Below are 19415 nucleotides of genomic sequence, written 5' to 3'. Positions count from 1 at the left end.
TCCCACCACACTACTTCAAAAAGGATACAAAAGAGGTTTGCAAGGGTAGTCAAAGCTGCACCACAGCCACTGCATATGGATGGGGTAATGTTATTTGCTTTTAAGGACTCTTTTCTCCCATTTCATATGCATGGAGAGAGCACGACTGTCCTTTGATTCTGGTATTTAAGGATACTGTCCATCTCAGACCAAGAGGGAGCAGCCATCACTTGATCTGCCTGCACGCGAACATGTAGCTAGAGGATCCCAAGAGCCAGTGACTATTCTGCCATTATTGTATGGCTTTGAATACTGAGGACAGAAAACAACCCCTATCCCTGCAAAAAACATAATTATCGGAATCAGCATCTCTGTGTATACATAAAAATGCCTGGTGTAAACCCTATGCACCCAGCCTAAACTGCTGTAACTCCTATAATGAGCAGCTTCTCCTATTTCTTTTTACATCCACGTTTGTCACATGGGAGTGTTCTCCCTCCTGATATTCCACTGATATGTATTCTCGCCTCTTGTATACCACATGTCTAATAAAATCTGCCAATGCATAAAATTATTTATGTAATAAGCAGTGATTCAGAGGGCCCGCAGCGGATCAGGGAACATGAACCAGACTTTTGCACCTTTCAGCCACCTAGCACCATCTGAATCTACTCTCGGGTTGGCAGCTGCCCAAAGTTGCTTCCATCCTAAGCCATTTCATAGACTATGAAAACCAAGTTGGTCCAGTCCAGTTTCTAGAGGCTACAATACCCAATCAGCTCATGCATCTATAAAATTGTCCTATCCAATAGCTCTAGCTGGCAGTCACAGAAGATAAACCATGTCCCACAGTGCAATGACTAATTACATTTTACTCCCTGAAATGCCCCCTTCAGAAGAAGGCCGAGAAGATAAGCAGCAAAGTGAGTGAAAGCTTGTACTTTGATTAAACTTATTACTTCAGTATCCAGAGCTAATTAGAACTTACTCATATCACTTTAATTATTTTTAAACTAAATGTATTGACCAATATACCCTCACATGCTTTACTCTAAACACATTGGTTCTGAATTCCTCTCCTAAAATGTTGTTTAATAACTTAGTTTAGTTAGATCTTTTCAGATGTTCTCAAAATCCTTCCTACAGTTATTATCCAAATAATCTTAATCTTAATTAATCAAATAATCAAAGGAACTCTCTAATAAATACAACTGTTATTTATAAAAAATACCCAAATGTGGTACATGAAGATAAATTTTGAGTAAGATACTTATGAAAATGTTTGCTTTCCAGTCAAATATATTCAAAATGTGTCACATTTGGAAAAGCTGCATCAGTTAAACATTTATGCGATTTTATTTCATAAGACTCAAAGATATGTTTTTCAGTTTAACTGCACTGTCACACATATTGAAGGTGAAATTATGTCTTTTTTCATACCTATGTAGACTCACAAAAGTCAGAAATACAGAAGTACTGGTTCAGTTCTTTGAGCTACTCAAAACTGACAGCTATGCATTTTGACTGTCACTTGCAAATCAAAGCTAAAAGGTAGCTTTCACTCAACACTTTACTCCTGACATAATAGGTTGAGAATCTGGTTGTAATCAGAAAAAAATGTCAAGATGGAACTTGCTTAAGGAAGGATCACAAAATCTGAACACAAGAATATATGAATTTCAATACAGGGGGAAACAGTGCTCATTTTGAAGGGCTTTTTAATGAAGAGAAAGGTAAGCTCAGACTTATTTCTCTACCGGGCCTTTTAAAATATTCCACAGATTTAACTTATCAGCATAATAAAATAACATGAAAAACAGATTTAATATCAAAAAGTCACTACCAACATTGTGTAATTACTTTTCAATTTTTTTCATATGGTTTTGCAATTACTTACTAAACACAGTTAGTCTTGTCACAGAAAAGGTGCTTAAAGTTTGCTCCCCTAAGGACACATTCGCCTCTCACATACACCTGTCAATTAAAGTAGCTTCAAACCAAAGAGATTTCTTATTTCAGTTTTGACTCCATGATCAGGCCCAAATTCTGCAATGGGTATCACTTCCATAATGATAAAACTTCAAATAAAAAAGACCAACATGTTAATTTATATTTGAAATATAACTGAGCGAAATCACACCTCTGTAATAGCAGAAAAAATTCAGATGTATTCATAGGAAATAGAGCATATGAGATTTTACAAATTCAAGTATTTCTATTTATATTAGTTGAGGGTTTATTTAACCAGTTATTGTTAACACATTGTATTAAGACATGGTTAAGAAAATATTCAAAATCAAAGAAATCAAAAATAATCTGATAAATTGTTGTAGTGTTAAAAGTTAGACAGACATTGCCTCGCTTAAAGAATTATCTAAAATATCACTGTCTACCAGTCAGGTTTGGAAATTGTCTGGACTCACAGGAAAAGAAAACCAGCTTAAGTGAGAGACCTGGCACCTTCTGGGAAAAGCTACCACTGGTGCTGACAGAGCCTACAGGACCAGCCACAGTGTGGACAAGCTCCCTTTCTGGGTCTTGACCAGAGTAGACTACGCTTCGACCACCATGACACTAGAAAGGACTGCCAGAGTAGGCCGTGTCAGAGACCAGCAATCAGTCCATCTCAGGAATAACGGAGGAATAACAGAAGCACTATCAAACACTGCTGAGCCAAATTCAAAGGGACTCTGCTTTCCTAACACAGCTTCCAAAGGACATAAAGTGTCAAGAGTTTTCAGCTTGAATTCAATCCTGCTGGAAAAGGTGCTCAGGGAATCGAGTCTTCCTAGGATTTTCCTGCAGGGCTTACCAAGATAATAGCAAATTGGAGACATGGACAGGGAAATTTTATCTAAAATGGAAGGACAGTAATCCCATTTATCCAGTCGGTGGGCAGGTCCACTGTGCATCCTGCAGCATTTGGGGTCTTTAAGAGGTCCCAGAGCACATAGTTCAACTGCCTGAGGTGGCATATGGACAAACCATGTTCTAACTACTTTTGCAAAACCAAGTGAGGTAAAAGCGCTCTCTAGAAAGTGATCAGTCCACACTGGATCACATGGGACTATCCAATGACCATATGTAAGGCTGGTGCCATTTGAAGCTTTAAGGGAAACCCCAGCTGCCCTTTGGAGCATGCTCTGAGCAATGCAGCCAGAAGCAATAGCTCCTGCACGCTGGAGCAGATCTTCCAGGTTAGAGTAACTTCAGAACTAGAACCATGGAAGGTGGAAGAAGTGCACGCCCAGACAACAGACCTGAGGGCAAAGCTGAGAGGCCAGTGATGATGGATGCTGCTCTCCCTGCTTCTCCCAAATGCACAAAACCATGTGGAACAGCAAGGGACTCTTGTATCATGTAGGTACCACTGAGAACAAGAGATCTCCGTTTAGAGACAGGAGATAAAGGAAAATGTTTAGACACAGTTTGGAAAACCAGGCAACCAGTAGGGGAAGTGCAGACAGCTACCTTACACCCTTCTGCACAGATGAGTCAATAGTCCCTTGAATCTCCAGCATGATCTGAATAAGATTTAGTGTCTGGAGGTTGCTTATTTAAGATCTAAGAATAGAAGATCTGGAGTGGAAAATATGTGGGGCTAGTTCTTTTTTTTTTTTTTTTTTCCCTGCAAGATCAGGAGGATGCACAAAGAAAGAGAGAAAGCAGGGAAAAGGGTGCAGAACTGTGCTAATTGACTTATTTCAGGGTCCAGATCCCTGAAAAATAAAAATTTAACCTGTTGGCATTTCCACAGGTTAACATATTGATAAGGCTTCAGCAGACTCGGTTCTTCTTGAAACATGCAGAACTTAACTTTTGGGGCATCACAGCTTGCCCATTACTGGGAATTTAGGCACAAGATGAAATACTACAGGTGTCCAGCTGCAATTTGTTGTTGGGCATGCCCAACCACTCAAGAGATTTGCAGAGCACTACTATTTTTATTAAAAGTCTATGCAGCTACCAGCTTTGAGTGATGCCCTGTGCAGTCTGGACGATTCCAGAGTGATTGCCACCCCAGTAAAGAGAAGTTTTCTCACTCACAATACAGATGTAGGGACTGTGATCTCTGCTTAATTTCCTTAATCTAGGACACTTCTTGAAGGCTCACCCTAAGAAACCTATTCACCATTTTTACAAGAGTTTTAAGATCCTTACAAATGGATCAGTTTATGACAAGGAACTTGAAACCAATTTAAACAACTTGAGGCAAGATGATCAGAGAGGTATTCACAGGGTTGGTGGCAGATCCACTATGAAATAGCCAATAGACAATTTGTGAATCCACCTACCTGGTTTGATGCTAATAAAGACAGCAGACAAGCATAAACCCAGTCCATCATCTTTCTTATTCCCACTGCACCTCAGTAAACAACAGCTCTGTTCAATATACTAATTGTCATTTGTTTCAGCCACAGTAGTGATTATGAGCTGTAGATCAAGGGCCTGAGTCACAATCTGTGACATTAAATCAGCTATTTAGGGACCGCTAGAGTAGCCACAAAACTATAATCTATCAAGATTACAGCTCAAGGCTCAGAATTTTTCCAACATAGCCATACCTATAGTTTGATCCACTTCTTATTTAGCATTCAGGTTATTCAACACAAAGGACAAAACAGGTATGCAAAGTGAGGTTGCCACTAGCAGCTCATGATCTTGATGGCTCTCTTTTTGCAGGCTGGTTAAGAACCAGCAAATGAGACAAGCTTTTAGTAGCATTCAAGGCAATCACAGATGTACTGGGAGTGTCATTAGCAAATGAAACAAAGAAAAGGACAGACTGACTTATCTAGGAATGAAACCAGACAGAAAGCTAGGAAAAAGCAGAAACTCTTGTGGGCCTGGTTCAAGAGGTAATATTGGCTATGCTCAGACAACTGAAGGTACTACTGGAGCTTTAGGCAGGGATGGCAATATCCCAAGACYGTACCAAATATGCAACAACTATAGGTGCAAAATAAGGCAGCAACTACATACCTGGAAAAATATATTGTGACAAGAAAAAATTTAGAACCACAGGATTCCCTCATGGAACAATTTAATAGGGAGGGGACTTTAAAGCATAACTGTATGCTCAATTATAGCTGGAATTATGGAAAGAAAATGCATTATAAATACAATAATTTTTGTTTTGAAATCTTCCTCATCTTCATAGCACCAATGATTTGGCAGAACGAGTTTAAGAGAGGTGGGATATCTCTTGGGCACAAAACCCACATAATCAAGCATGCAACAGTCCTGTCTCAGCTTGTCCTTCAATTGGTGAGGCTTTTCCTATTCCCATTAACTTTGCTGTGCCTTAGTATTCTTTTTTGGGGAATGGATATGCTAGAGCTTGAAAATAGCAGATGCTTTACCCTATTTTCAGTCTGCAAGGATTCAAGCAATGCTTTCAAACCTTGGGTGCTCTTGGCCTTTGGGAAGATAGTTTAGTGCTCTTGCACCAAGAGCTTTAAACTGTACAGGTCTGACCTCAAAGATGTCCTGAAATTGAGAGTTCACATGAACTTACAATACAGCTGGCCTCTTACTCCTTGCACATAGGTTATAACAGAGTATCTCATGAACAGGGGGCACAACACCACCAAGATGTCAGTGTGGTGTCCTTTTGGTGTGGGTGGATGAGTTTTTCAGACTCAGAGTACTGATAGGAACATTACCAGAGGCATGCAGCAGAGGCCCAGCTGCAGACACCGAACCACTTGAGACACTGCAATCAGAATGATGGGACATGTTTCCCCATCTGCAATTCAAAGTTATTTTTTTCCACATGGACTTGAAGGGTGTTTTTCCCCTGTTTCAGAATGAGATCCTCATCATGAAAATCTGGCAGAGCTCTAGGTTTGGCTGATGTCCAGTTTTTACCAGAAGCAGCAAGGATTTCTTTTAGATAGAGTAACACCAATCAGAGGAAAGGAAGATTTGTTCTCATACTGACCAAGGGCCCAAAGAAATGGCATTCCCCAGTTCAAACCACAAGAGGCTTATTGGATTCCCCGGATCCTCCTCTTTGTGCACACAGATGATCGCCTGCCAACCTGGCAGCTAAAAAAACTGCCTGTGTTCCTTCAGAATGAGGCAGCTACCTCTGTTTCCATACTGGGATCAGCTACGGTAAATCCAGCAAGTCTGGAGCCAGAAATCCAGTCCAGGCAGAATATGCACCTGCCAAGCTGCAGGTCTACTTCCCTAGTTAATATTATTTCTCCTGTAGCAATGATTCACTACTCCCATTTTTGCTACAGAAGTTATTTGGGAAGGTCAGCGATGTAGATATGTGGCCAATCTTTTGTTTCTTAACTTTATGAATCAGTAAAATGAGGAATCATAATTGGGCCTACCAGCATGATTATGAACTTTGCAGGAACTTAGAAGCAGCAGTTTGGGGGACAGGTAATACCTCTGCTTCACAGACAAACACGAACCAGCTAAAATGCACACAAACCCATCTCATGGTGCTTCTGAACAGGGAATGATCAGAAAGCCACACTGTAGAAACACTTTTCACTCAACACATGACTCAGCCGACCAGCGATACCACTGAGAGGAATGCAGCTCTGCACCAACAAACTCGAGCACATAACAATCACGTCTTAGGAGCTTAACTGCAAGGTCACACGTGGCAGCAAGGATTCTGCAAAACAGGGACGGGTCACAGACTAGTGTCACAGGTAAGCACTGCATAGTAGGTTTGAAGTCTTGAGAGCAAGAGCCAGCCCCCAAGGAAAAAAATACATATCTAGCAGCAGACTGGATAATTCAAGTATTTTCCTACAAGTTGCAATTATAATAGGGATGCCCTGGCCAGAGACAAAACCATTCTGAATACCACTAAAAATGGTGACAAGTTTTTAGCACTAAAAAGAGGAAGGGAGTGGAGGGAAATGAGTTCGTCCTACACATTGTATTTTGCTAGTTTTCAATTCCTGCCAGGTACGGAGAAATACAGAAGATACCTTAGCACAGGAAGTTCAAAAGGCTGATACTATCACTGCATTATTTAAAACTCCAAGCTTTGAATGGTCATCTTTAGAGCAGCCTCTGGAAATCTTACAGTTAGAGTGTGAGGAGATACAGACTGGCTAAATCCAAAGGTCAAAATCACAATATTCTTCTGAAACAAAGAAAAATAAAACCTCCAAAGAAACCTATCTCAGTAAAAATAAATAGCAGTACATTGTCTAGTTAACATAATCAGATTTCCAGACATACTTTATAAGTAATCTATTTTACTATAATTTTGTAACAGCTTTTCTAAATTTTTCATCTGAAATCAGGAAGATTACAGCTGATGTGCTGGCAGGTTGAAATAGCTGAATAAGTGGAATACATCCCTGTGTGGTTGGTTGTGTTTAAAGAACAGTTAAGAATACATTACCAAAAAGAAAAGATGGCATCTGAGACATATCATTACATCACAGTGATCTATTTTAACAAACTAATAAAAATTTAAAATAGGAGGAAAGCCTCTCATTTCTATTAGTTGACGTAGGTGGGTTTTTTTTAAAAAAAGAAGGCCTAGTCCATAAAAATGTTTAATACTTCATGAACTTCCATTTTTCTAACAATGTCTGATCCCACTTTTCAAGTCCTAAGCTGTCCCTTGAAATAAAAATGAGAAATATGAATCAAGTGTTACAGTGAGTCACTTTGGAATTTTGTTTCCACAATAGGCCTCAGTAATTTTCAGTAAAATCTTAATTGCTTTGTATGAAATCTAAAGGAAACAACTGTTAAGAAAGATTTCCTTTAACATCAGATACATAGCACGGATCCTCACAGAAATATTCCAAATCACTTCTATTGTGCCTCCTTTAAAAAATTACATATTCCATCAAAACAATCACATACTGGATGTACAAAATAAAGATATTAATATTGGCTTTTATAGCGCAGATTCTCATAACTGCTCAGACCTTTTCATATTATCAGGCACAAAAAAGTGACTATGACTCCACAGCTATATAAAAAGCGTATCCATTCTTAAATCAGATGCGGGAGAAACAGATTTAAACCTTTAGGAATATTTTAATCACAAATAAAACCAGGACTAGACTGTAACAAAATGCTTTTAGGTGAACATCTGGGCAGCGATCCAAAGGATTTTCTCCAATACTCTGTGGCTGAAAGTCTGTAACGGCAAGTTTTCTCCCTGCCTGGAAATTACTTTCATCTGCTGATTGCAAACTTTGAGGATGAATGCCACCTCCCTCCCCACTCACCCTTTCCAGTTGTCAGCCACAGGAAGATAAAGGCTCAGGAAAAAGGTTCAAAAAGTATTTTTCCTTTTCCGGTATGTCTGGAATTCCCGAAGTAGACTGAATAGAAAATTCACTGTTTCTGAAGCTGTAACGCATGGCAAGACTCTGCCAGTGTGCAGCTTTGTCTCCCTCACAGTAGTCCTTCAGTTTGGAACCGTTGTTATACCACCATTGTTGTTTTAAATAATTTTCCTTAAGAAATAGAATTATGAAAATAAGTTTGTGCAATTTGTAATAACAAGCTCTAGATCGTACCATGACTGAAAGGTATGAATTTTCGTGCTAAACCCTATGAWGCTCAAGTTCTGTTACCTTGACTCTAGGCTAATGTTAGTATTATGTAAGTCTCCACACCTAACTGTGCCTCAGCCCAGGCACGTGATGCACCTCCTTCTCCAGCACTGGTCCCTTCAGCCCTGATGGATAAATACCCTGAACYATGATGTGAAGAAGTGTTAACACCCCAGAATGAGATAAGCAGTTTAATTTGTGTTGTGGATGAGGAGCTCCAAAACTGAAACATTTAGGCATTAAACGACTGAAACATTAACCACCACCATTATTTCTGGCTTCACCTCAGTTTTTTTACACCCGGTCTGCAATTAGCATGAATGGCAATTTAAACAAAAAGCATAAAAAACAATACAAATACCTACAGGGACAAAAACGAGCAGTTATATTTATCTCATCCTGCAACAGTTTCCTGCTGTTTTTAAGACAAAAGTTTGATCATAACAAGCAAGAAAGTAGGATTCTCTATCTGTTTAAGCATACCCTGTTATATGCAATGCCTCTAAAAGAGAATCCCCTTGATTACACTAACCTACTCTATCTTTGCTTAGCCATTATCAGCTGTATTCAATAAATGTTAGGTTTTTCAGAAGACCAAAAGATGACCAAAACAACCCCACCAAAACCTCAAAACTGGAAGCTCCGCAAGCCCTCGTTCTTTACTTCAGAGGTATACAGTAATGCAAATAGCCTGCCTTGAATTATTAACTGCAGGAAAACTCTAAGGAGCAAGAATTTTACTGCCCTCTGCAGCTTTTCCTTTGCTTTCAACACAAGGGCAAAATGCCACAGATTTCTGGGTGGGATAAACTGATACCAACTGTCAGCTGCTGTCGTGACATATTTTTCTTCCCAGAGGCTGGAAGCCCCGCAGTCGAGATGCAGAAAAGGTATCTGCCAGATGAAACTTTTGTTTTCTTGGAAAGGAAATGAAGGCTGTGCTGCCCCAAAGGCTTTCCTGAAAAAATGGGTCAAACGACAGAAAATGGCATAAGTAGTGTGGGGGGGAAGGAAGCAGACCCGTTTTATATGCCATAAAATGTTGCTTCAGCTACTTGTAGGACTGTATTTTTAAGCTTTGAATCTTGCCACTAAAAAAAAAAAAAAAGTCAGTCCGGCTAATCTGCCAGTTAGAAGGAAACAGAGACAGAGAGTTAAGTGAATTAAGCGCGATGCGCTGGCTGCCGCGGTCTCCGCTGCCTGCGCGGGTCTGCGCGGCTCCAGCAGCCCGGGGCGCCACACGCGGGGCGGCGGGTCTCGAGGGCCTCGGCCGCAGCGCCGCAACTTTCCGCGGCAGCAGCATCCTCGCGCGCCCCGCCGCCGGGCGCCGCCAGAAACCCGGGCGCCAGGAGCGGGGCGACCGCGCCGCCTCCGGCCGGGGCAGAGGGGAGGAGGCGCGAGAGGGTGTCTCTTACCAGCCCCGAGGCGAAGAAGACGACGAGCAGCGCCAGGCAGGCGCCCATCACGATGAGGAGCAGGAAGACGAGGAGCGGGTGCTGCTGGCTCATGCAGTAGTAGGACTCGTAGAGCCAGTCCCGGGAGCGGGACTGCTCGCCGCAGCCGCCGCCCGCTTGCTCTGCCCGCTCCAGCAGGTAGCGGCGTCTCCTCGTCATCATCATCGCCTCTTGCCACATCGGAGGCTCCTGGCGAAGCTCAAACCCCCGCCTCCCCTAGCGCTGCTGCAGGCAGCTGCGGAGCGGAGCGGGAGCGGGGCGCGCTCCCGCGCCGGAGGCAGAGAGGAGGAGCCGCGGCGGCCGCGGCATGGTGCGCCGGGCCGCGCAGCCAGGCCGCGCTGTGCCGCGCTGTGCCGTGCCGTGCCGTGCCGTGCCGCCGGGAAGCGCCTCCCCGCACGCACATGCCTGGCCCGGCGCTCGGGGGGTGGCGGCGGCCGGCTCACCCCTCCTCGCCCGGCGGCGAGGCTGGGCCGGGCGTGAGCAGCCTTCCCAGCGCGTCCCGCAGCACCGGCGCCCCCGCCAGCAGCATTTGTGCAGGTGTCTTTCTTGGAGGCAAAAGTGCGGCGGAAGACAGCCATGCCTCCGCGCCTCTCAGGCGCTCTCCTCAGGGACATACCGCCGTGCTGCTTCCTCCTCCCGCTGTCCCTGGCCCTTCCCCAAGCCTCGCCGCTTCTGCGGGGGACCAGGGGACACGGCACCGGGACTGCTCCGAGAGCGTGCTACATCTCCTTACCAATACACGGCAACATCTTTCAACGCAAGAGGGAGATACGGTTGAAAGTCACTTTAAAATTATCCCTATAGGCTTGGCGGATCTTGTTTTACTGGGTAGCTTTCCCAAAGACTGGATTTTCTTTTTAAAAATCATGCCTTAATTTTGGTCAAAAAATAGATATTTAAGTTAGGAAGTGACATAACATATGTTTTCCCCAGCTTTTTAATCTAACCCCTTCCCTTATTCTAAATGGCTTACCTATTCCTAACAAAGTAGGCACTTGAAACAAACTGGAATATTGCTACTGAAGTTAAATATCCATCATGCATTTACAGTTAAATTTTTTGAACCACATACACACTCCTCTTCCTCCCCCACTGACTGTTCCTCCCCACAGGACAAATCACTTTGTGCCTTCTCCAGCCCACTTTCCAGCCTCTGCTGTAGCTTTGCCATATCCTTAGTCTCCCAAAGGATGCAGGGTTGCCTGAGCGCTCCAGGGAGAGGAAAAGACCAAAGCAACGTGGGTGATACCAGGCCTAAATGTCCTGCAGGTGGTTCCAGATGACTGGAGTAATGCAAGGAGCCAGAAGGACTTGGGGCGCTGCAATACTACTGAAGGTGGAAGGTTGGGACTACCATAGGTGGTCATAATTGAGACATTTAGAGTTGAGGGCTAACCATTAGCCATGGTAAAAGAGAAGGCAGGTTACTAGGATGATATGAATTTAAACTTCCCCTTTAACACTTAGGGTGACCTTCATTCTCATCCACCGCTTACTTTTTTATACAGAAGAAAAAGTCGTGCATCAAGAACCAGTGTAAAAAAGGAGAGAAACCTGGTTCCTGCAATACTATGTATTTCAGCTCTGAACCCTATCTGGACACTAACAGTTCTTAGATGGAAAGAGTTTGAAATATGAATGAGGCCTGGCCTTCCCTGACCTCTGTTCCTCTCAACCTGCTGAAAGGAAAAAACGGCTCCTTGGCTTTCACTCTTCCTTCCCCTAAAATATGTGGCTTGGGCAGAAGGAACAGATGAGGAAGAAGTGAAAAGTTACAACTGCGCCCACTGTTCTGGGAAAGAGGAGGTGAGCGACTCTCAAAAGCAGCAGTGAAAAGATTGAAGGATGAACACAAATTTATGTGGGGAGAACATTCTGGCAGAATTAATTGCTGGGAAGAAGTTCGTAGAGGTGGGTGTGAGAATTTTTGCAACTTGAAAAATCTTTACTTGCAGTCACTTGAAAAATTGTAGAGTTGGCCACCCTCACTGTCACACACATATACAGTGAAATAGGCAAAGGGAATTTAAAAAAATCAAGAGGCAAACCAAAATCACAACATAAATCACAATATTTGGGACTTGAAGGCACCTGAGTTTTGGTCTCAGAGGATGGGAAGACCAATATCACACATTTAGTTATTTAAAATACGAGAATAATTTCATGACTCTGTCGACTTACAAAAGTGTAAAAGATCTAAATAAACAAAACATGTTCTCCCTTCCCTGTATACAATGACCATCCCCAAGAAAGATATTTTAAACTTTCAGAATATGTTAATAGATTACAGTACTGATTGTCTTTCTCCACACAAATAATTTTGCTTTTATAGCTTTCTACTCCTTCCCACCTCTCCAAACTTGAACAGAAAAGACCATTCCACAAAAGAGTTTACTATGATGATCATGTCATTTGTTGGCTATTTTCAGCAAGATCTTATGCCTGCAACAACTAATTCATCATTATTTTAATCTCATGCAGTTTCTCAGGAAATAAAATTATAATTCCACAGCAAAATCTTTATTAATTCAAAGATTGCCCAGTAGTATCTTGTGCCTTTCCAGAACAATGAGTTCAGCATAACTCTCCCTTTGAAAAGACAAGATATAAGGTGCTTCAACCACTGAGCAAGAGGAAGTATTGAGTTACAATTCCCATTTTACTCTGTGCTATCTGGCCCACTTGATGGACTCATGCTCCCTACTTGCCCTATCCAAAGCAGACACCTGCATCTTTGAATTCATTCTTCAAACTCCTAGGACATTCCTAGCTAGCAACATCATACACCTTAATGTCTGGAACCCCCATTAATCTTTCTTCCAGAAAGCAGATCTGTAGTTAGAGGCAAAGGTCCAGTAGAAAAATACTACATTGTCATGTGCTTAAAGACTGCACCATTCTATATATGGACAAGGTAATTAACACTGCTCAGGACACCTAAATCCTTTGTAACTAACATTTTAACACATTTTTCCAGGATGCATTTGATTGGATGAATGATATTATGGTAGAATGACAACTATGTCATTACTAAAACTGAGGTACCATTTGTCTTTAGAGGTCAATTTCCCTAGGTAGCCTACAATATGCCTCCTTACTTGGCTCAGCTTGAAAGTTGGTGTGCCTCAGGGAAAAGAAAGATGCAGTGAATTTTATAGTCTGGGCTTATATTCCACTTCATTTCTCCTAAAGGGAAAAAAGCAAAGCTAGCACTTCTTAAGATAACAAAAAACTATCCACTGTTCAGCTTTGGGACTCCAGCAACATCAAACATTCTGCTCCTTGAGCAGCTAGTGTCTACATGCCTGTTAGACAAGCAAAACATAACACAGAACAAAAGGTGAGGTCCACAGCTGCTTGTCTAAGTAACCATGTGTCAGATGCATTACACCACAGCAGCAGATGGATTAACCTAGAGAATTTCTACCTGGTCAGGATTCCTATGAACTGTGCCCCAAAAGGTGACAGGGCATACACCAGAACACCTTTGGCAACAGTATGAAAAGCAGGATGCTGCTTCACATGCTCTTCTGAAATAGATTCCAGGAGAACAGGATCTAAGTACAGAAGGTAAATAACAACATTCAAACTACTTTTCAAACTAAAATAAATTATATACATGAATGCTTTCTCAAAGACAAGGTGCAAAGATGGGACCTGATGGGATACAACCATGAGTACTGAGGGAGTTGGCTGATGGCATTGTGAGGCCACTCACAATAATCTTTAAAAGGTCATGGTGATTGGGGGAGGTTCCTGAGGACTGAAAGAAAGCAAATGTCACTCCTATCTTCAAGAAGGACAAGGAGGAGGATCCAGGGAACCACAGGCCGGTCAATCTCACCTCAGTCCCTGGAAAGGTGATAGAGCAGATCCTCCTAGAAACCATTTCCAAATATATGAAGAACACGAAGGTGACTGGGATTAGTCAGCACGGATTTATGGAGGGGAAATCATGCCTAACCAACCTGATAGCTATCTATAATGAGAGGACTGGCTTGGTGAATGAGGGGAGAGCAGTAGGTGTTGTTTCTGCTGACTTTGGCCAGGTTTTCAACGCTGTTTCTATGCTGTCTCCTGTAACATCCTCGTTAGATGAAGTGATGAACTACAGACTAAATAAGTGGCCAGTGAGGTGGATGGAAAAGTGGCTGTACTGCCAGGCTCAGAGGGCTGTGGTCAGCGGCACGAATTCCGGCTGGAGGCCAGTCAACAGTGCTGTCCCCAAGGGGTCGATACTGGGTCCGGTACGGTTTAGCATCTTCATTAAGGACTTGGATGATGCGACTGAGGGCACCCCCAGCAAGTCTGCAGATGATGCAAAACTGGTGGGAGTGGCTGATACACCAGATGGTTGCACTGCTATTCAGAGGGACTTTGAGAGGCTGGAGAATTGGGCCAACATCAGCCTCATGAAGTTCAACAAAGGGAAGTGCAAAGTCCGGCACCTGGGGATGAATAACCCCCTGCACCAGTACAGGCTGGGGGCTGACCTGCTGCGCAGCAGCTCTGCAGAGAAGGGCCTGGGAGTCCTGGTGGACAACAAGTTGACCATGAGCCAGCAGTGTGCCCTTGTGGCAAAGAGGGCCAGCAAGATCCTGGGTTGTATTAGGCAGAGCATTGCCAGCAGGGCGAGGGAGGTGATCCTTCCCCTCTACTCAGCCCTGGTGAAGCCACATCCGCAATGCTGTGTCCAGTTCTGGGCTCCCCAGTACAAGAGAGACATAGAGCTCCTGGAGTGAGTCCAGTAAAAGGCTACTAAGATGAAGAAGGGACTGGAGCATCTCTCATATGAGGAAAGGCTGAGAGAGCTGGGCCTGTTCAGCCTGGAGAAGAGAAGGCTGATGAGAGGTAGAAAAGAAGACAAAGCCAGTCACTTCTCAGTGGTGCTCAGTGACAGGACAAGAGGTAATGGGCACAAACTAAAGCACTGTTAAACTTCTGTTTAAACATAAGAAAAAGCTTTTTTACTTTGAGGGTGATCCAACATTGGAAGAGGTTGTCCAGAAAGGCTGTGGAGTCTCCATCCTTGGAAATATTCCTACCTGACTGGACTTGTCCTGCGCAACCTGCTCTGGCTTTCCCTGCTTTGGGCAGGGAAGTTGGACTAGATGATCTGCAGAGGTCCTTCCCAGCTTCAACTATTCTGTGATCCTGGGATTCTTTGAAATCACAGCTTAGTACTACTGTGACGGGATCTCTGATAGGTCATGGGGATAAAGCTAAATAAGAACAGGAAATACTAGAGAAGCTCCCATTGTCTGCGTTATTTACCTCAGCCAGTTGGACTTGATCAGACTTTAATAAGCCTTCCTCACTCCCTTGTTTTGTTTTCCAGTCCCTGTTTCCTTCTCCTTCAAGACTGTTYTGGTCAGGGATGCAGACTAGCTCTCAGCAGAGGGAGAAGGAAAGACGCTTGATAGACGAATCTTTTGTTCTCAGTTACTCTACTCAGCTCTATGACATCCCTAGCCACAGGAAGAGAATTGCAAAGAAGACAATCTGAATTCCACAGTCCTGCAGTATAGCACACACAAAAGAGCCATGGTAATTGGCCTGAGTAAAATACACTGCCCACATGTCTATGGGTGGCCAGATTCTCCTCACCAACAGCTGGCCATCAAAGCTGCCCAGAAAAGCAAACCCATTGTTGTATTTTAGTCTTGACACTGTGCTGCCACATCCAAAGTTCACCAACCTACCTTACCCTGAGCTGCAAGTGCAGGGCGAATTGTCCTGCCAGTAAGATTATGCAGGCTTCCTGGCCAAACTGCGCTTCCAGAGCTCAGCTGCGGCAGCCCTACAAGAGGTCTGCAAGCCCTGCTCAGTGGTACTCTTGGGGGGACACCAATATGTATATGTGCCCATATACAGCTGCCTTGTCCACATCTGCAGGTAGAGGGCTAAAATTTTGTGCAGGGATCCTGGCTCTCCCTGTGGTCTTGAAAGCCACGGGCTGAAGAATGGTAGATCTTCATTGACAGTTACTTAATAACATTAGCTTCTCCATCATGAATACACAGCTTTTCTTTTTGTTTGTTTTTAATATTGAAGGCTGCTAATTTTTACTGAGTTATTCTGGATACATTTTACTGAGTCCAGTTATCAGGACCTGGTCTCTCATACCTTGTAATTGCAGCTTCGTGTTACTGTTGCTCCCCCAAAAAGTGATGACAGGATTTGCTACAGAAATATGTTTGATTTCATATATCTGGAGCCTAGTGAAATTCACTTTTGATTTAGACACAGACTGATTTTAGGTGTTTAACATTTTTATTTAAGGTACTTAATTGCAGCCTGACTGATCTATAATTCCTTGTTCTTGTTCTCTTACCTTCCTCCCCCTTTTTAAAGCTAGTATTTAACTTTGGTCCTCACTCATCTTCTGTAAACTCTCAAAGGTAATTGCTAATAAATTCTGAGACTACTGAAGGAACTGGCTGAGACTCAGATGATCTGAAAATACCTCTGTAGTCTCTGTTCTTCCCTTTTTCATCACAGATAATAACTACATTGGTTATCTAATCATAGCTAACCTTTTTACTAAAGATTGAAGCAAAACATAAGTTAATATTTTAGCTGGTTTAGTGTTATGTGTTAATAGCTGAATAGTGGGCCAACCATTCTCACAGTCTCCTTCTTACAAAAAGTAGAAAATGAAGAGAAGATTACCTGTAAGTGCATTAGTTTTATCTTGTCTTGTGCCTTGCCCTTTCTGATTTTGATCATGCTGTTCTTTTATACTCACCATTATAAGTTGACCTAGTTTCCAAATTCTGTACTATACTTTCCTTTTTCAGTTTCAAGACATTGACCTCCCATTATATACTTTCTAACCTTTCCTTTATGTTGGGACAATTTGCACTGTGGCCTTAGTGGTATTACTTAGGAAACCATCAACTGTCCTAGATACCCTTTTGCCTTCAGGTATGAGCTCTAGGGAAGGTGGGAGGAAAGAAGTAAAATGCTTCACAAACTTAAAACTTCTCAGTCAAGCATCTAAATTAACTGAATTAACTCAGGAAAAGGGCTAGACTGGTATTATATTCAGCTCAGTAAAGAGCTGTTCAATATACAAGTGCAGTCAAAAAAAATTTCATGACATCAGAATGCATAAAAAATAGAATGATGAATAATTCAATTATGCCTTTTTATTGATCAGTCATAGAGCCTCATCTCGAGTCATACTACCCTATTTGCCCTATCTCTTAAAGAATATTGCAGAACTAGAGACAGATTCTTCAGAACACAAATTATCAAAGACAAGAGAGAGTTTCTTCGGTTTAGAAAAAATTTATGAGTGCTATCCACAGAAATGAAACAGATAAGAGGGAACATAGTAAATGCACATAGCATGAATAGTTTAGAAAAAAACAACTGGAATCTTATGATTTCCTTATCTTGTATTTAAAGAAAAGATACTTTTAATTAAAAAAAACCAAAATGCAGATTTCGTAAGTGGGATATATTTTTTTCACAGAGCCGGTAGTTAAGCTGTGGAACTCTTAACGGTCACAAGAGGCTTTTGAGAACAATTTAACAGGGTGATGAAATGGATTTGGTTTTGCTTGTCAAAATATGTCTGGTAATCACAACTAATAGCATATGCTGGAAGGAATATTGATCCTATTGTTTCTTGACTATTGTCAATGCAAAGCGATAGATACTGAAATGAGACAAAAATATGAAAGGCAGATTATGTCAGATTATGGGTTTCTTGCATCTTGCACTGAATCATACTGCATTTTTGTAAAGATAGGATACTGGACTAGATGATTCTTAAATCTCATTCAGTAGGACAAATCATGTTCCTATCATTTTAATTGATTAAAAAGAGATACTGATTTTCTATCTGAACAAGACCACTGACTCAAAGAGCACTGACTCATACAACACAATTTACATATTCTCCCTGCGAAAAGGAAGGCATCTAGATAGTAAAATTATTGCTTATAAAATTTTATTATAATCTTTGTTACATTTGAACAATCCACTGAAAATAAAATAAACTGCACCTCAAGCAAAACTGTAACAATGCAACCTTCAAAAGTTATCACAATGATCTAATCTGATATATGGCATTTATAAACCTATTCAGGTTAATCAGGTTAACCTACATTACAGGACAGAAACAAAAAAAAATTCTAAATGTAAAATGCCAGACTACAATAATAAATAAATTCATATCAAAGAAACCAATACTCATATTTATCTAAAAAGCCATTTTTAGAAACCTCTGTCATTGTTTCAGTTTTTTCTTCAGCATCTTTCATAGTTATCTTAAAGGAAACTCCCTCCTAAAATGGGCTGTAAGTAACTATGTAAATTAATTGTAGGTTCCTGAAAAATTCAAGAAGTGGTCCCAGCCCTGAAAATACTTAAAAGCAAACAGAAGTCTATATATGTGACCTCCAGGACTTCAGCGTGACTTCTTGAGAACCCAGAATTAATCAGTGAAATAAGGCTTTGCAAAACTGAATGCTCAGTATTTTTCATAAATGAAACATTCATGGGATTTTTTTTCCTGCTGTTAATTTTATAATATTCTTGGCTCCAAGAAAGTGAGTTTGGGCTCATGTTTTTATAATTATCATGCTACTATTTATTTTATGGCCAATTACTATTTTGCTTCAATTGAGAAGGCAATACTTTAAATTGGTTTTGGCTTAATCTTATTAAGCAGGACAGAACTACACAAGAGTTGAACATCATTCCAGATTTGGATTTTAAGTACATTTTGGCTGTTTTTTGCCCGTGTGCCAAAGCTATTGTGTCTGTCCCATGCCTGCAGAAGTGCTGCATTTCTTCTTCTCAGTCTTTCATGGGATAGCTTCAATATATTCTGACTGGCCATAGTCTCCCTTCAGAGATGGAGCTGGGACTGCTTCCTTTTGAACATACCTCTGTAAAACTACTTAGTGACCTTAGTAAAAATGTGTTAACCACAGCAGCTGGTTTCCAGAATCATGTGAAGCAGTAGGAGGTAATGGTTACAATTACTTATTTGATAAGAGTGCCCAGCTGACAGTGGGAAGTTGTAAGAACTGGTAATGTTCCAGGATCTATGCTTGGGGAATTCTGCCACGAGCAATGGTTCCCCAGATTTTGGAACAAGTATTGCTTCTGGAAAGATGCTGAAACTGAAATACTACTGAGAACAAGAAGGGACTCTGACTGTGAAGTTCAAGTCAGGATGCCTCCAGCAGGTGAATGCAGCCAGGGAAGTACGCATGGGATGTGGCTATGGAGGATCCTCTTGTATCCCTCCTGGGAAACCTGCATGCTCGATCACCTCTCTGAAATGCCTGTACACCAATGCACGCAGCTTGGGGAACAAACAGGAAGAACTAGAGATCTGTGTGCAGTCGCAGGGCCATGATCTCATTGCCATTACAGAGACATGGTGGGATAGCTCGCATGACTG

The 19415-nt window shown here is 41.9% G+C and overlaps 1 protein-coding gene across 1 annotated transcript in view; it reads right to left on the bottom strand.

Moving 5' to 3' along the window:
* ADCY2 (adenylate cyclase 2) overlaps positions 1–10171 on the bottom strand; it is a 198317-nt gene extending 188146 nt beyond the window's left edge. Inside the window, exon 1 of the mRNA XM_026082600.1 lies at positions 9953–10171. Coding sequence (XP_025938385.1) covers positions 9953–10171 — 219 coding nt within the window. The remainder of the gene's footprint in view (positions 1–9952) is intronic.
* Positions 10172–19415: the final 9244 nt, after the last annotated feature.

The sequence above is a fragment of the Apteryx rowi genome, unplaced genomic scaffold (assembly GCF_003343035.1).
Source record: "Apteryx rowi isolate R43461 unplaced genomic scaffold, aptRow1 scaffold_584, whole genome shotgun sequence".
In the NCBI taxonomy this organism is placed as follows: domain Eukaryota; kingdom Metazoa; phylum Chordata; class Aves; order Apterygiformes; family Apterygidae; genus Apteryx; species Apteryx rowi.
This window is presented reverse-complemented; position numbering and strand designations above follow the sequence as displayed.